The sequence below is a fragment of the Taudactylus pleione genome, unplaced genomic scaffold (genome assembly GCF_031769625.1).
Source record: "Taudactylus pleione unplaced genomic scaffold, aTauple2 ptg000273l, whole genome shotgun sequence".
NCBI lineage: Eukaryota > Metazoa > Chordata > Amphibia > Anura > Myobatrachidae > Taudactylus > Taudactylus pleione.
In genome coordinates, this window is record NW_028284675.1 from 946,990 (window position 1) to 966,606 (window position 19,617).

The following is a 19,617-nucleotide window of genomic DNA, read 5'->3' on the forward strand; positions in this document are numbered from 1 at the left end:
TTGAACAGTCCGGGGCTGGTTCTGATTTGGGGGGGACCTCACGTTTTTTTTTTTTTATTTGAACTCTTTAGTCACTTTTTCCAGTCAGATACATGCAGGTATCTCACTGATGTCTGCATGTATCTGTGTGAGAACGAACTGCTCATACTGAAAGTGAAAGCATGAAGCAGTTCTATGGTTTCAGGGATTTGCAGTTCGTTTTGAAGTGAGATATGCCGTTCGATTGTTCAAAACCGATTCAAATCGAATTTGTTTGCAAATTGCAAAACAAATCGAATAATAGTAAGTGCAGTGAAAAAACGGTTTTCACTGCATTTGATTTGAGTCGATTTGAGAAAAGCTAAATCACTCCTCAAATTGACCTGCAAATCGACCTTTAGTAAATTTACCCCATAGTGTTTGTATACACAGAGGGATACAGCCCAAGGTGTCACAGTGCTTGTATACACAGAGGGCTACGGCCCAAGGAGTCACAGTGCTTATATACACAGAGGGCTAAGGCCCAAGGAGTCACAGTGCTTGAATACACAGAGGGCTATGGCCCAAGGAGTCACAGTGCTTGTATACAGTAAACACAAAGGGCTACAGCCCAAGGAGTCACGGTGCTTGTATACACAGAGGGCTAAGGCCCAAGGAGTCACAGTGCTTGTATACACAGAGGCAGGGCCGGACTGACCATCGGGCCCTTCTGGCAAATGCCAGAAGGGCCGATGGCTGCGTGGGCTGGTCTGTCCATCTACATGGATACAGTACTATTGATATTGTCTCTCCCAAAATGGCCACCGCCTCATAGGAGACATCGTAGCACATAGACATTTGAGAGGTCTTCATTTGCCATGTTCTGCTGCCGGACGCTAGAGGACCAGCTGTACCTCTAGTAACAGGGAGCAGCTAGTTCGGCAAAATCCCGGGCAAGAGCTGCATGCTGCCTCCTCTGCCTTTCAGGTAAGTGATTTTTTTATTTTTTCATTATGTGTGTGTCTACTGGGGGGTGGCACTACTGTGGGGGGATTACTACTAGGGGGACTACTACTACAAGGGGGGGGACAACTACTAGGGACACTGCATCGGGGGTGGTACTACTGTGGGGGGATTACTACTATGGGGACTACTACTACAAGGGGGGGGACAACTACTAGGGACACTGCATCGGGGGTGGTACTACTGTGGGGGGATTACTATTAGGGGGACTACTATTACAAGGGAGGGGACAACTACTAGGGGTACTACTGTGGGGGGATTACTACTAGGGGGACTACTACTACAAGGGGGGCTACTAGTAGGGGCACTGCATCGGGGGACCACCACTGGGGGTACTGCATATGGGGGGACTACTAATAGGGGCACTACAAGGGGGAACTACTACGAGGGGCACCACAAGGGCTACAAGGGGGGACTACTACTAGGGGCACTACAAGGTGAGGGGACTACTACAAGGGGAGGGGACTACTACAAGGGGCACTGCATAGGGGGGAGACTACCACTGGGATCACTGCACCACTACTGGGAGCTCTATATAAAGGGCAATACTGTGGGCACTACAACAGGGGATCACTACTGGGGGCTCTACATAAAAGGCAATACTGGGGGTACTGCATAGGGGGGGACTACAACCGGGGCCACTATTTAAAGGGCACTGCATAAGGGGTACCACTATTGGGGGCACTGCACTGCATGGGGGGACTACCACTGGGGGCACTGCATAGGGTGTACCACTACTGGGGGCACTGCATAGGGGGCACTACTTCTGGGGCCACTATATAAGGGGCTTACTACTGGGGGCACAAGGGGCACTGCACAGGGGGGAACACTACTGGGGCACTGTATAAGGGGCACTGCATAGGGGGATCACTACTGGGGGCACTACTGGAGGCCTGCATAAGGGGGACATCTCCTGGGGCACAAGGGGCACTGCATATGGGGGGCCACTACTGGGGGCACTGCATAGGGAGGGACTACTACTGGGGGCACTATATAAGGGGAGACTGCATAAGGGGGACCACTCCTGGGGCACTGCATTGCACAGGGGGGGGACAACTACTGGGGGCACAGTATAAGAGGGATCACTGCATAAGGGTGACCACTACTGGGGGCATTGCATACTGGGAGTACTGTATAACAGGAACTACTGGGGGGACTGCATTCAGGTACATATGGAAAGGACTGTTCCCAGAGTGACGAGAAAGGGGTATGTGTAATATGTAATGATTAGGGCTTTTTCCATGAGACCACGGCCCCTTAATTTGTTTGGGCACACGTAATAATATGCCTGGGGGCACCAAAAATTATATTTGCTTACCAAAAAATTTGGGCTAGGGCCACCCCTGTCTATATGGCTGGGATTCTACAAGCTGCTGGTGACTGGGCAGGATAGAGGAGGAGGCTTGTGTACTGTACCATATGCTTATTTATATATCCACACCATGTTCTATTGGATTGCTGCAACAGCCCTCTCTGAGTGTTGTTTACTGTGTGCCTTGGACACATTACAGCTAGTGTGAACTATATATACACATATTGTTTCCCATATTTTTCTCACTTTTCACCAAATTTTTTTGTTTGTTAAAAACTGAGCTTTTCATACTTACCCTCCCCCTTCTCCCCCTAACCCTCCCCATTAGTGCCTAAACCTAACCCTCCCCCCCCTTCGTGCCTAGACCTAACCCTCCCCCTATTTCTGTACTCATTCTGCTCTCCAGCTCCATTATGCCCCCTGTTCCCCTCTTCCCATGTCTGTACCCCTTCTGCTGTCCCGTGTACTCTGCCCTCCCACCTCTGTGACCCCTGTTCCCCTCTCCCCATGTCTGTACCCCTTCTGCTCTCCCGTGTACTCTGCCCTTCCACCCCTGTGACCCCTGTTCCCCTCTCCCCGTGTCTGTACCCCTTCTGCTCTCCCGTGTACTCTGCCCTCCCACCTCTGTGCCCCCTGTTCCCCTCTCCCCATGTCTGTACCCCTTCTGCTCTCCTGTGTATTCTGCCCTCCCACCTCTGTGACCCCTGTTCCCCTCTCCCCATGTCTGTACCCCTTCTGCTCTTCTGTGTACTAAGTGCTCCCTATTCTCCTCATGTCTGTACCCCTTCTTCTGTTCTGTGCTGTTTTATGTGCTACACGCAGTGAGGCATAAATTGTCATAGGACCCAGACACTATGGAGTAGGACCCCATTTCTTTTAAAGTGAGGGGTCCCTGGGACCCACACTTTTTTTCATTTAACGCGATCACTGGATGTAAGGGGCATTACTGTGTGTAACTTGAATGAGGGGCACTACTCTGCAGTCTAATGTGACAAAGGGGCACTATGATATGGAATAATTTGAATTGGGGGTACTATTGTGTGCTCACGCCCCTTCTCAGCGAACACACAACTGTTTTTTTCGACGTGCGCATACGGTGCGCATAGTACCATATTCTTTTGTGTCGGGGGAAACCAAAGCTCTTTATGTCTACAGGGCATTAAAATGTGTAGTAGCAGCTCTGCTTTGGTGGCACAGATGTGTCCTCCTCTGCTCAGCTCCCCTGCCCTAAAAAATTCCTACAGTGAACACTATCTAATCCTCTACCACTGCTAGGCTAGGCCTTGGTCAATTGGGAAAATGCCTTTCCTTTACTTTGTGCGTGACATATACCAATGTAGTGCCAGCTTTACCTAACAGAACTAACCAAATACCAAATGTTTAAATATGGCACATGTTTAAATCCCCTGCAGGATGTGCTCTTTTGTGTGTATTTTAATACAGAGAATGATGTACACTTTTATGTTCTAATATTAATTATATGTGTAAGCGCCTAGACTAATATGTGGGAGGAGTCAGGATTAGTAAGGGGAGGAGTCTATGCCAGGAGCCAGGTGCTGACGCGAGGTGGGCCTGTGTGCTTTAAAATGCCAGGGCCTATTTTTAGTCCCAGTCCGGCCCTGCACAGAGGGCTACGGCCCAGAGTCACGGTGCTTGTATACAGTATACACAGAGGGCTAAGGCCCAAGGAGTCACAGTGCTTGTATACAGTACACAGTGGGATACAGCACAAAAAAAAACATTTTTTTTTTACTTTTATTCATCTTTTAAAACTTTTTTAAAAATATTATTTTACTTTTTTTTTTTTACTCTGGAGCAGATGAGCGCAGCATACATCAGCATGCCTTGTACACACAGCCACTTGTGAGTCTGGACACAACCACTTTTTTCAGCAGAGTATAGTGCAGCATACATCAGCGTGCCGTGCAGTGTTGTCCCCTATACACAGTCACTTAACAGCACAGCCACTTGTGAGTCTGGAGTCTGGACACAGGCTTGAGACACTTTAATCAGCAGAGTAGCGCAGCATGCATTAGCGTGCAGTGTGCCTCCTACGGTCACTTTACTAGCACAGCCACTCTGGACACAGCCACTTTAACATATGCAGAGATACATTGCAGAGCAGTGCACAGCGTGTGAGTGAACAGTGAAATGGTGCAGAGTCCCGGTATATAGAAACAAACTCTCGCGAGAAACCTATGTTGGGAGGATGATGTTCAGCCTCGAAGTGGGATCCGAGTGAGGCGGGAACACCTGAGCCTTGGCTCAGGTGGACTCGGATCCCTGGGTTTCGAAGCGGTTTGGATTCCACAGAATCCGAACCGCTCATCTCTAGTCTTAATATATAGTTATTAGCCAAATGTACACCATATTGACACCATGACAAAAATTGCAGTAGTTACAGGATGTACTGACTGTACACTATACTAAATATATATTTGTTAGAGATGTGCGGGTTCGGTACCCAGAAAACCGACAACAACCGAATTTAGGGGTTCCGAGTCGAACCGAGTCCGAGTTTGGAATAACTTTGGGGTTCAAAATTGAACCAAGTCCCGGTTTGTTTCTGCAGTCAGTTAGGAACTCGGATTTTACAACTGAACTCTGGTTTTGGATTGGACTGCATGTAAACTAGGGGTGTGCACCGGCCACTTTTCGTGTTTTGTGTTTTGGTTTTGGATCTGGATCTTTCTTCGTGTTTTGGATCTGGATTGGTTTTGCCAAAACCACCCTTCCGTGTTTTGGGTTCTGGGTTTTGTGTTTTGGATCTGTATTTTTTTTTTAAAAAGCATAAAAACAGCTAAAATCACAGAATTTGTAGGTTTTTCTGCTCCTATGCTATTATTAACCTCAATAACCTTAATTTCCACTCATTTCCAGTCTATTCTGAACACCTCACACCTCACAATAGTGTTTTTATGTCCAAAACGTTGCACCGAGGTAGCTGGATGACTATGCTAAGCGACACGAGTGGGCGGCACAAACACGTGACCCATCTAGGCGTGAAACTGCAGTGGCAGACAGGATGGCAGTTTGAAAAACTAGGCCCCAAACTGTACATAATGCAAAGAAAAAAAAGAGGTGCAAGATGGAATTGTCCTTGGGCCCTCCCACCCACCCTTATGTTGTATAAACAGGACATGCACACTTTAACAAACCAATCATTTCAGCGCCAGGGTCTGCCACACAACTGTGGCTGAAATGATTGGTTCGTTTGGGCCCCCACAAAACAAGCTGGCAATTAATGTGTCCCTGCACAAACTGGCTCTATGGAGGCAAGATGTCATCCTCATCCTCCTCATCCACCGATTCCTCACCCTCTTCAGTGTGTACATCCTCATCCTCACAAAGTATTAACTCGTCCCCACTTGAATCCACCACCACAGGTCCCTCTGTACCTTCTGGAGGCTGGTCTCCCTGGAAGAGCTGATAATTCATTTTGATGAACATCATCTTCTCCACATTCTGTGGAAGCAACCTCCTACGCAATTCACTGACAAGGTTCCCGGCTGCACTAAACACTCTTTCGGAGTACACACTGGAGGGGGGGCAACTCAGGTAAAATAGAGCCAGTTTGTACAGGGGCCTCCAAATTGCCTCTTTTTCCTGCCAGTACAGGTATGGACTGTCTGCCATGCCTACTTGGATGCTGTCACCGATGTAATCCTCCACCATTCTGTCAATGGTGACAGTATCATATGCAGTGACAGTAGACATGTCAGAAATTGTTGCCAGGTCCTTCAGTCTGGACCAGATGTCCAAACTTGGTCCTGCCTGCCCTGCATCACCGCCAGTGGGTTGCTTAGGATACCTAAGTTTTTTCCTGGCAGCCCCAGTTGCAGGAGAAAATGAAGAAGGAGCCGTTGACGTGTCACGTTCCGCTTCAGCTGACAGTGTGTTCACCAGCAGGTCTTTGCACCTCTGCAGGCTTGTGTCGGCCGGAAAGAGAGACACCACATAGGCTTTAAACCTAGGATCGAGCACGGTGGCCAAAACGTAGTGGTCTGATTTCAACAGATTGACCACCCTGGAATCCTGGCAAAGCGAATGAAGGGCTTCATCCACAAGTCCCACATGCCGAGCGGAATCGCTCCGTCTTAGCTCCTCCTTCACTTTCTCCAGCTGCTTCTGCAAAAGCCTGATGAGGGGAATGACCTGACTCAAGCTGGCAGTGTCTGAACTGACTTCACGTGTGGCAAGTTCGAAGGGCTGGAGAACCTTGCACAACACGGAAATCATTCTCCACTGCGCTTGAGTCAGGTGCATACCCCCTCCTTTGCCTATGTCATAGGTGGATGTATAGGCTTGTATGGCCTTTTGCTGCTCCTCCATCCTCTGAAGCATATAGAGGGTTGAGTTCCACCGCGTCACAACCTCTTGCTTCAGGTGATGGCGGGGCAGGTTCAAGAGTGTTTGCTGGCGCTCCAGTCTTCGGCACGCAGTCGCTGAATGGCGAAAGTGGCCAGAAATTTTTCGGGCCACCCAAAGCGTCTCCTGCACGCCCCTGTCGCTTTTCAGAAAATTCTGCACCACCAAGTTTATTGTGTGAGCAAAACATGGGACGTGCTGGAATTTGCCCAGATGTAATGCCCGCACAATATTGGTGGCGTTGTCAGATATCACAAATCCCCAGGAGAGTCTAAGTGGGGTAAGCCACTGGGCGATGATTTCCCTCAGTTTCTCTAAGAGGTTGTCTGCGGTGTGCCTCTTACTGAAACCGGTGATACACAGCGTAGCCTGCCTTGTAACGAGCTGGCATTTCTGAGATGCTGCTACTGGTGACGCTGCTGCTGTTGCTGCGTAAGGTGATACATCTACCCAGTGGGCTGTCACAGTCATATAGTCCTTAGTCTGCCCTGTTCCACTTGTCCACATGTCCGTGGTTAAGTGGACATTGTGTACAACGGCATTTTTCAGGACACTGAGGACACTTTTTCTGACGTTTCTGTACAGTCTCGGTATCGCCTGCCTAGTGAAGTGGAATCTAGACGGGATTTGGAACCGGGGACACACTACCTCCATCAATTGTCTAAATCCCACTGCACTAATGGCGGATACCGGACGCACGTCTAACACCAACATAGCGGTCAAGGCCTCAGTTATACGTTTTGCTTCAGGATGACTGCTGTCGTACTTCATCCTCCTCGCTAAGGACTGTTGGAGGGTCAATTGTTTAGTAAAAGTAGTGGTGTTCCTACTTCCTCTCTGGGATGATGAACGACTCCCAGCAGCAGCAACAGCAGCAGCGGCAGCAGTAGGCGTAGCAATGCAGGATCCTCCAGAGGAATCCCGGATAGGAGAGTCAGTCATGCCAGTGACATGGCCTGCAGGACTACTTCCGATCCTGACTAAGGAGGAAATTGACGAGGAGGGAGTTGACGGTGTGGTTTGCAGGCGCTTGGATACAACAGGACAACGGGATTTAGGTGTCCCTGGACTGCTTACGGTCTTAGCCAAAGTTTCTGAACTTGACAGTAACTTTTTATGAACGCGCTGCAGGTGCCGTATAAGGGAGGATGTTCCTAGGTGGTTGACGTCCCTACCCCTACTTATTTCACCTTTACATATGGTACATATGGCAAGACAGTTGTTGTCCGGATTTGGATAGAAATATTGCCAGACCAAAGAGGTGGAATGTTTGGTCTTCTGCCCAGGCATGACCGTGATGGGCTTTTTCATCCCACGGACAACAACTGTCTCCCCCGGAGCCTGATTTAAACAAACCACATCACCATCAGAATCCTCCTCGCCAACTTCCTCCTCAGCGCCAGCTACACCAGTATCCTCATCCTGTTGTACTTCAACAGTGACATCTTCAATTTGCATATCAGCAAGTGGACTGTGGGTGCTCCTTTCAGCACTTGCAGGGGGCGTGCAAATGGTGGAAAGAGCCACCTCTTCCCGTCCAGTGCTGGGAAGGTCAGGCATCGCAACCACCACCACACTTGGACTCTCCTTGGGGATTTGTGATATCTTCTTAGAAAGCACAGTTCTTCGCTGTGCTTTTGCCAGCTTAACTCTTTTGATTTTTTTAGTGGGAGGAGGGCTTCCATCGTCATGTGAAGCTGAACCACTAGTCATGAACATACTAGGGATCGACCTTAGCCGTTCCTTGCCACTCTGTGTCGTAAATGGCATATTGGCAAGTTTACGTTTCTCTTCAGCTGATTTAAATGTCTTTTTCAAGGTCATTTTCCTGAACTTTGCCATTTGGGATTGTATGTGCCCTCTACTATGACATTGGGCATCGGCCTTGGCAGACGACGTTGATGGCATGTTATCGTCTATGTCATGACTAGTGGCAGCAGCTTCAGCACTAGGAGGAAGTGGTTCTTGATCTTTCTCTATTTTATTTTTATCGGAGTGTACTTTCGGGGGTTACAGCACCCTTTAACGGTCAAGCCAGCCGGCCCTTTACTTATGACACAGGCGCACGCTTGGCACTACTTTGTTGATGCACGTGCGGCTACTGCGCACACAATTCACAAACACAGAAAATAATTTTTTTTTTGGTTTGGACTGGAGTGTACTTTCGGGGGTTACAGCACCCTTAACGGTCAAGCCAGCCGGCCCTTTACTTATGACACAGGTGCACGCTTGGCACTACTTTGTTGATGCACGTGCGGCTACTGCGCACACAATTCACAAACACAGAAAATAATATTTTTTTGGTTTGGACTGGAGTGTACTTTCGGGGGTTACAGCACCCTTTAACGGTCAAGCCAGCCGGCCCTTTACTTATGACACAGGCGCACGCTTGGCACTACTTTGTTGATGCACGTGCGGCTACTGCGCACACAATTCACAAACACAGAAAATAATTTTTTTTTTGGTTTGGACTGGAGTGTACTTTGGGGGTTACAGCACCCTTTAACGGTCAAGCCAGCCGGCCCTTTACTTATGACACAGGCGCACGCTTGGCACTACTTTGTTGATGCACGTGCGGCTACTGCGCACACAATTCACAAACACAGAAAATAATTTTTTTTTGGTTTGGACTGGAGTGTACTTTCGGGGATTACAGCACCCTTTAACGGTCAAGCCAGCCGGCCCTTTACTTATGACACAGGCGCACGCTTGGCACTACTTTGTTGATGCACGTGCGGCTACTGCGCACACAATTCACAAACACAGAAAATAATTTTTTTTTTGGTTTGGACTGGAGTGTACTTTCGGGGGTTACAGCACCCTTAACGGTCAAGCCAGCCGGCCCTTTACTTATGACACAGGTGCACGCTTGGCACTACTTTGTTGATGCACGTGCGGCTACTGCGCACACAATTCACAAACACAGAAAATATTTTTTTTTTGGTTTGGACTGGAGTGTACTTTCGGGGGTTACAGCACCCTTTAACGGTCAAGCCAGCCGGCCCTTTACTTATGACACAGGCGCACGCTTGGCACTACTTTGTTGATGCACGTGCGGCTACTGCGCACACAATTCACAAACACAGAAAATAATTTTTTTTTTGGTTTGGACTGGAGTGTACTTTGGGGGTTACAGCACCCTTTAACGGTCAAGCCAGCCGGCCCTTTACTTATGACACAGGCGCACGCTTGGCACTACTTTGTTGATGCACGTGCGGCTACTGCGCACACAATTCACAAACACAGAAAATAATTTTTTTTTGGTTTGGACTGGAGTGTACTTTCGGGGGTTACAGCACCCTTTAACGGTCAAGCCAGCCAGCCCTTTACTTATGACACAGGCGCACGCTTGGCACTACTTTGTTGATGCACGTGCGGCTACTGCGCACACAATTCACAAACACAGAAAATAATTTTTTTTTGGTTTGGACTGGAGTGTTCTTTCGGGGGTTACAGCACCCTTTAACGGTCAAGCCAGCCGGCCCTTTACTTATGACACAGGCGCACGCTTGGCACTACTTTGTTGATGCACGTGCGGCTACTGCGCACACAATTCACAAACACAGAAAATAATTTTTTTTTTGGTTTGGACTGGAGTGTACTTTGGGGGTTACAGCACCCTTTAACGGTCAAGCCAGCCGGCCCTTTACTTATGACACAGGCGCACGCTTGGCACTACTTTGTTGATGCACGTGCGGCTACTGCGCACACAATTCACAAACACAGAAAATAATTTTTTTTTTGGTTTGGACTGGAGTGTACTTTCGGGGGTTACAGCACCCTTAACGGTCAAGCCAGCCGGCCCTTTACTTATGACACAGGTGCACGCTTGGCACTACTTTGTTGATGCACGTGCGGCTACTGCGCACACAATTCACAAACACAGAAAATAATTTTTTTTTTGGTTTGGACTGGAGTGTACTTTCGGGGGTTACAGCACCCTTTAACGGTCAAGCCAGCCGGCCCTTTACTTATGACACAGGCGCACGCTTGGCACTACTTTGTTGATGCACGTGCGGCTACTGCGCACACAATTCACAAACACAGAAAATAATTTTTTTTTTGGTTTGGACTGGAGTGTACTTTCGGGGGTTACAGCACCCTTAACGGTCAAGCCAGCCGGCCCTTTACTTATGACACAGGCGCACGCTTGGCACTACTTTGTTGATGCACGTGCGGCTACTGCGCACACAATTCACAAACACAGAAAATATATTATTTTTTTAGCACTTGGGGGGAGCACCCCTGATGGACAGAGCACCCCCTGGACAACACTACAGCACTCCTTTAGGACTGGGACACTGCACAGGACTTTGGAGTGGACACAGCCCCTATGGAGAACTGACTGCACAACACAGTCCAGCCAGCCCCTATGGACTTTGAAGTAGTGGACACAGCCCCTATTAACAACAGCAGCACAGCACAACACAGCCAGCCCCTATGGACTTTGAAGTAGTGGACAACAGCAGCACTACACTACACTACACTACACTACACAGCCCTAACTCCCACCCTCCCTCTTCACTGTCCACAGCCGAGTGAGAAAATGGCGCCGACGCGGGTACCTTATATAGGATCCAAAACCCGCGAGACTCGGAAGGCGGGATGATGACGTTTTGCCTCGATTTCAGATCCGAGTCAGGCGGGAAAAGTCGAGCCTGACTCGGATCGGACTCGGATCGGGGGGGCTCGGGGGGGTTCGGATTTCAGAAATCCGAACCCGCTCACCCCTAATGTAAACATGTCCAAACTTTCTAAATTACATGATTTTAGCTGTTTTATTTATTTAAAAAACAAATACAGATCCAAAATCAAAACACGTGAAGGTGGTTTTGCAAAACCAAAACCAAAGTACGAAGATGAATCCAAATCCAAAACACGGGTGTTCACGGAAATCTCTAAAATTGTCCAAATAAATATTAAGCAACTTCTATCCGTTATTTTATTCCATGCCATAGTCATTTGCAAATGCAAATAATAAGATAGTCACATGCCAGCTACAGATAATACCATCTGAGTGTCTGTTTAATTAAATCCTAAGTAGCTTGTTTTAAGATGCATAGCAGAGACACAACTAATGAATCCATCTGTAGGGACAGACAGTAAACAATACAACATTGAAAACATGCAACTGGCTGACAGTGTAATGCTCAGTTCAACAGGCTTCAAATTTAAAATGTGTTTTAAAAATGTACACAGGTAGTTATAACAATGACAGGTGATGGACCAAAGATTTACATATGAGTCATCTGATCTGTTTTCCTTGAGCAGATCTGTCCTAGTAAGGGCTCACCTTCAGCATTATTAAGAATACGCTTTGCTGATCACAGTAAGATTAATACCCAGTTGAGTCATTCTCATGATACCAACCGAGCACCAGTCTGGAACTCATCAAGTGAACCAATATTCCTGATATTGTGACACAAGAAAATATCTACGCTTTTACTACTGAATTTCCCTTCAGTGAAGGCTTTCAAGATGAGTCTCAGAAAGGAGGATGTTATGGCATTTCTAGATAACAACGCTGCTTTTACAGAAAAATACTTTCAGAAGAAACTAAAGCCAGAGACGATAGCGTCCGCCTTCGGCCGTAAAGAACTTGCTGTTGATTTTGCTACTTACCGAGAACTCGCTCAAGTGGAAGAAAGTGAAATTCTTTTTGAACTTATTAAAGACATGCAAGAAAGTATAAACATGGAGAAGGTTGTATTTAAAACTCTACGGAGAATCAGCTGTCTTATACATGCGGATCGCTGTAGCCTCTTTATGTACAGGCAAAGAAATGGTACTCCGGAGTTAGCCACAAGACTTTTTAATGTCCACCAAGATAGTAAATTGGAGGATTGCCTTGTCTCGCCTGATAGTGAGATTGTGTTTCCTTTAGACATTGGAGTTGTAGGACATGTAGCGCACACCAAGAAGACAGTCAACATCAAGGATGTTGCTGAGGTATGTCTAAGACGTTTGCTCCCTCTACATTGTACCAGATGCTTATTTCTGTTGAAATGCAAGAATTGTATATTGTAATTTCTGCTCTGATTTTATATAGTGTGCTACTAACAGTTATAGTAATATACACTGATTATCTGGCCTGTCTGGTGCTGCTAAGAGAAACGATTTAATGCATATCATATGTATAATTTATTTTCTGTACTTCATTCTGTCTTTTATTCATCTTGCACAAATATTTCCTGTTTTTCATTTATGCGAATACATGTACATTTTTCCTCTTGTAATTATTGGGGCTGATGCAGAGATACACCTACACCCATTTGCATAGTGTATCTTGTGTTCACACTGCGCCTGTTCCAAAAATGGGTGCATGCAAGTATGGTCTACGCAGAGCCATAGGCATCTACACTTGCAAATGAAAAGGTGGAACTGGGGTGTGAGTGGGTGTTCTTATATAGTCAGAGGTTACTGAGGCGTGTAAATGCAAAGGCATCCTATCCAGACGTTGCGTATGTGACAATATGCCTTTTTGGAGGTGTATCTTTTGCACATAGTGTAATGATGACTAGTAGCAAACTAGGCACATAGGATACATATGCAGATGCGGTCACATCTCACATGTATACAGCTATGCATATGGGCGAATATACACATTTGTTCCGTGCCTGCTTCTTATGATTCATTTACACTGGATTTACTTCCAGCTCTGTATCAGACCCATTGTGAGTTATGTAAGTTGGGTGTAGATTGTCCTGTAAGTATAGATTCTGTAAGGGGGTGTGCGAGAGGTGCCATCACCCAGGGGGCACAGGGCCTCGGGGGCAGTACTGTCGCTGCCCCAAGACCCACTAACAGTTTGGGCAGGCTTGGCTGATGACAATATACAACAGGTAATCCCACATTGTGGGGTTTTCCTGTCCTAGGGGTCTATTCATAAAGACTTGGAGAGAGATAAAGTGGGGAGAGATAAAGTACCAACCAGCCTTTAAAAGGCATGTTACAGGCTGTGTTTGAAAAATGACAGGAGCTGATTGGCTGGTACTTTATCTCTCTCCACTTTATCTCCATCCAAGGTTTAGTGAATAGACCCTATAATGTTACATTCATACATTTTATGAATAAAGGGCCTGATTCAGACACGGTCGCTAAGCTGCAAACACATGCTATGGGCGATTATCACACATCTGCGCATATTTAGGCGTCAAAGTACGCATGCGCAAACCAGTCACTGCGGCCGGGAATCGTGTGCTTGTAGTACACAGACTGGACGCTACGGAGTTTAATGGGTGTGCATAATTAGCAAAGTAGCGTCATTGAACACATCACTTGGTTGTATTTTAGCCTGAACTGATCGCAGTGCTTGCAGTGGGGTAGGGGCTACCTCAAGTGCTGCGTGCAGCTCCGATGGGTCTCGATGTTCCTGATTAATCACACACTTCCTTGAGATGACGTGTGCTAAGAGAGAAAGGTGGGCGGCTTTATACTCCTGCGAGCGCTCACTGCCGTTGCTCTCTAAAACATAGAGGGCGTCCTTAAGCCAGACAGTGCAATCGCGGAATTTGCATACCCGGCCCCTTTTGGCAGCGAGAGAGCGCAGCTTAGCGACCAGGTCTGAATCAGGGCCAAAGTACATTGTACCAGTTTGTTTCATGTCAATTAAACCCCACATGGTTTAATTCTCAGAGTGTGAGAAATCAGTGCAGCTTTCTCACACTCTGACCAATCACAGCAAAGCCTCCTGGAGCAAATCTTTGTCTTCTATAGGTTCTTTGTATCCGCCAATGGATTACAAGGTGTTGGAAAGAATAGGATCCACCATGGGTTTATGTGACTAATAAATGGATAAAAGAAGATGTGTGTATGGGAGTGTAATTTTATTGGAATTACCACCAGACATTAATAAAATAAACTATAAACAGATACATGAGATTTCCATACTCCTCCACCTCTCTTGAGCATAAAGCTATGTATCTTCATTAGGCAATACACTGTCATGAATGTTATTTTCCATTAGTTTCTTACTTCAATACGCTAATACATTAAAGAAATAAAAAGAATGAAAACTAATATATGTTGCCCTAAATGAGCTAAATTAATTTCTTAAGTTCCAAGTCAGTAAGTCAGTACTACAACTTTAAACAGCTTAAGGGAAATTGTAAGGATATATATGACATATGAAAAGGATGCATAACAAAGAAAGTAACGTTTTGTGTTAGAGGGCCTGATTGAGTGGTGATGAAGTATCGATATGGAACGCAGTGGAGTGGTTTTTGGCCACTGAGCATGCGCCTAAGCCGCACACACAGCAATGGGTCTGAAATGGCGCACACAGTGTGGATTTATTCGGAAGGTGTGTGACAGGTAGTTAGTGTTTGAGAATGTAACTGGGGGAACTACCAAAGCCTGATGTGTCGGGACCGTTTTCTGGGTGTGCCCTAGTGAGCCTCTGCGAGTCTGTACGCAGCTGTAGTGGTCACGGCATCTTAGGTGAGACAGACATATTAAGACAGCTTAGGCTTGCTCAGAGGTTCCATGTGCGACCGATGTTTTCTCTTTTGTAGGTAAGCAGCAGATGTGAGATGTCGGAAGTGCGCGTCTTTGTACACAAGACGACGGATGAGACATTAGCATATTTATCTATAAGTCGGCTGTGTATGGGATCACAGCGGCGATGGGCATTGAGTGCACCTCTGAATCAGGCTATACATGTGAATGTGAATAAGAAAAAAAATATTTTTTTTTCTAAAGCAATATACAGATGTGTCCTGCTGCATCTTTGCTCCATACGCCATGTAGCACGCCATGCTAGTCGCGCCCTGCAGTGGAGATGTATATCGCAGCATGCTGCAGTAAGGCGCAACATAACGAACTGAAGCGATGGAAAAGGCGAAGTGTGTAATACAACTTTCTGTCCACCAGATGTCACTTTTCCTAAACTGCACATGCGTGAAATAGCCAACAAAACTTTTGTAACGTCGTCTGCTGATTGGCTGACGGGACTGTGTTTTGTCATGAATGAACACTGAACATCGGTATTTTTTTTCTTTTGAATCTTCACTACAGGATTAAAAATAAATGACTTTTGCATGAGTTCTGTCATTTATAAAAATACATACAGGTACAATATATTGCTCTCAACTTCCCACCACCTGGCATTTCTATGCTACTGTATGCCACCCAGCTGCGGTTTACGCTAAACCGCTACTGACATAATATAGTATTGTACACATGTCAATAGCGGCCTCAGCCTGCTGCAGCATTACAAAGAAGCAAAAAATGGTTGGGGATGGCGGTGAGCCATACGATGACCTCAGTGGGGTTGAATACTAATGAGTGATGTTGGGGCAAATTCGTGAAGGGACAGGTGGCCAAACACAGACAGGAAGGGAGGAGAGAAGTGTAGAGTACTGTATTTGAAAACTATTGAACCTGACATTATCTCTCTTTATAAAAAACTTCCCGAGCATCATATGGACGGCCCTTTAATGTGTATAATACAATGTCTACTGTATAGCGGAAATGCCAGGTAGTGGGAAGTTGAGAACAAGGTACAGGGCCTGATTCAGCTTTGGGAATAGAGTAAGATATAGCAAGTAACTGTGAACCAGGACAAACCATATTGCAATGCAAGGGGTGTAAATACATAATTTTTTTTACATGTGGGGTAAATACTGGCTACTTTTGCATGTAGCTCACAAATACTGCACAGCTTTATTTTTACACTGCAATTTAGATGTCAGTTTGGACACCCCCCTCCCAAATCTAAATCTCTTTGCACATTTTAAATTTGCCTCACCTGCAGTGCAGCATGGCTTTACCAAGATGATCAGTTGTGTGCTATTATTATTATTATTATTACCAGTAATTTATATAGCGCACACATATTCTGCAGCGCTTTACAGAGAGAATATTCAGCCATTCCCTGACCCAGTGGAGCTTACAATCTATATTCCCTACCACATGCTCGCACACATACATACTAGGGTTAATTTATGTTGGGAGCCAATTAACCTACCAGTATATTTTTGGAGTGTGGGAGGAAACCGGAGCACCCGGAGGAAACCCATGCAAGCACAGGGAAAATATACAAACTCTACACAGTTAGGGCCATGCTATATGTTACTCTATTCCCAAAGCTGAATCAGGCCCTGAGTTCAGAAGAGTTCCTTAAGAATACTGAACAATTGCTCTGTCTTTGTATTTAATGCTGGGTGTGTGTCTTCTGGACAACACAGATACAGTACATACCTGTATGTATTTTTATAAACAACAGAACTCACATACCAAGTAATTTATTTTTAATCCTGTAGTCAATAGCAGTTTATAGTCTTAAAAGTATTTATAGTACTTTAAAAGTATTGAACCTGAAATGCTCTGTCTTTATGACCAGGCAATACAATGTCTATAGCGGTTTACTGTAGTCTTGACACAAAGTGATTATATCAAGCACGAGTGACTGTTTACACTGCCTGAACGTGATTGGCCAGCCTCTCACAGATTACCGTGCACTGCTAGAGTATTGTATTCAGTACTGTAGTTTTCATCCGTGGAGCATTCGCCACCTAGCGGTTAAACTGTGTACTGCATGGCGTGTGGTCTTTCATGGCATGCAGTACACCACGGCATAATGCGCAGTATCTGCCATAACGCGTACCAACATGCCGCGCCAGGGAGGCCAGAATACCGCACTATGAGCAAAGCATGACACATCTGTATTGGTCGGTAAAGTGTACTAAAGTTTATTATACATGCTATACTATAAAAGTATACTATACATGCTATACTATAAAAGTATACTATACATGCTAAACTTGCTTTGCTGGCATACTGCATATTGACTTTGAGTGTGCACAACAGCTAGCATTGCAAATTGCCTTTCAATAGCCTGACTAATACTGTTTGTCTCAGTACATAAATCATATGTTGTAACAGTCAAAAAAGCCAGCAAAGTATAAAAAAAAACAAATATTTGGTATTTCCATAGTATGGAGAACTGAATTATTTATATACCTACAGTATACAGCACTTTAAAAAAAAAACAATTATCAAACAGACCATTTTAATGTTGGTAAATTACATGATAATGAAATGTTGTCCACAAACCTTTTACAGATGTTGTCCAGGTTAAATAACAGAATGGGAAAGAATTGTGATCTAAATTATTTTGACACTGAAATGATTGTTGGTGCCAGACTGGGGGTGGTTTAAGAAACTGATGATCCCCAGGGATTGCCACACACAACAATATTTACAGTTTAAAAAGGATGGTGCGCAAAACAGAAAAACAGAAAACATTCATTGAGTGGCGGTTTTGTGGGAGAAAATGCCTTGTTAGTGAGCAACGTCTGAGCAGAATGGCCAAACTGGTTCAAAGTGACTCAAATCACCATGTGTTACAACAGTGGTATGAGGAAGAGCATCTACGGGTGCACAGTGCTAGAACTTTCAATTTAATGGACGACAGCAGCTGAAGACCATCCCATGTTCCACTCCTGTCAGCTAAGAACAGGAAACTAAAGCTACAGTGGGCACTAGCCAGTGTAACGTCAGGCTGAGGGCGAGCCCGCAGCATCCTTTCAGCTTCTCCGGGGTCCGACCCACCACAGCACAGGTGTGGCAGTGGGGGTGCCCAACCTCCCGAACACCCGCGGGACACTTCGGCACACAGGTGAAACAGTGGGACAGTCCCTGAAAAGTGGGACTGTCCCGCTGAAATCAGGATGTTGGGAGGGGTGCGCCCTCTATGGGGTGGCGCCCCTATTCGACGGCACTGAATTTTGGCAGCAATATACAGATTTTGGCACACATTGTCTTGGCACACATTAGGCTCCTGAATACTAACTCAGCATCTTTTAAATTCCAGGGCCAACTAGAGTATTGTTGTTGACCATTTGCATGACTTCATATCTACATATCCTCTAATGGCTACTTCCAATAGGATAACACACCATGTCACAAAGTACATATCCTTCAAGCTGGTTCCACGAACATGACAATGATTTCAGTATACTCCTGTGACCTTTGCCGTCACCAGATCTGAATCCAACAGAGCATATTTGGGATGTGGTTAGATGGGAGATTTGCTGCATTTGCAGAAAACAAATCTGCAGCAACTGCGTAATCCTATTATGTTAACATGGACCAGAATCTATAAGGAATGTTTCCAGCACATTATTGAATCAGTTCCGCTTCAAAGAATTCTGCCTGTTCTGGATTCAAGGATGCGATATATTCAGTACTAGAAGGTCATGACTCATGATACAGAGATATAGATATATATGTATATTTATATATATATATATATATATATATTATATATATATATATATATATATAAAAGTACAGTGTGTATGAGAAACTTTGCTTTTTCACAATGATTATGTCAGTCTCCAGCAATAGCGAACAGCTTGTGACTTGCTGATGGCGCATGCACCGATGACACTAAAAGGTACCTTACTTTGTAGCTCTGGCTGTGTATTGTCCTTGTATACATGTTTTAAACATTTTTATTCCAATATGAAGAGTTGTATCTAATGTTTTAGAGAAGAAATTTCCTACGTTTTATTGAAGCCTAACAGTGAATAAGTGTTTTGCAAGCAATAAAAATGGCTAAAAGCATGGGTGTAAGGTGTAAATGTGTGATAATTATGACGCATGTAAACCTGGGTATTAGGATGCCTTGGCAGATCTGCACGTAGCTTGCAATAGTTTAATGTATTTTATCCCTGCGGTTTGGGTCATTGTTGCTCTCAACTCTGCATCAGTCACTTAGACCAAATCACTCAGGTCAGATTAAATCCAGAACACACACAGCTGCTGAGCTGAGAATCGTATGAAGTCCCAGCAATTATTGCACAGATTGCAGCTGCCACTTACAGCTAATACTTGGTATATTGTGGTAGATTACTGTACTCATGTTGGCATCTGCTGTCACTCATCAAGAGGGTACAGGAACATGCCTACTAAATATCATTTTCGCCCCAGGGGGTTGGCGCCACCATGAA

The 19,617-nt window shown here is 45.6% G+C and overlaps 1 protein-coding gene across 1 annotated transcript in view; it reads left to right on the forward strand.

Annotated features, from left to right (window-relative positions):
- The first annotated feature begins 12,076 nt into the window (after positions 1–12,076).
- LOC148513719 (rod cGMP-specific 3',5'-cyclic phosphodiesterase subunit beta-like) overlaps positions 12,077–19,617 on the forward strand; it is a 70,183-nt gene continuing 62,642 nt past the window's right edge. Inside the window, exon 1 of the mRNA XM_088481463.1 lies at positions 12,077–12,610. Within this exon, the coding sequence (XP_088337589.1) occupies positions 12,140–12,610 (471 nt within the window). The 5' untranslated portion in view covers positions 12,077–12,139. The remainder of the gene's footprint in view (positions 12,611–19,617) is intronic.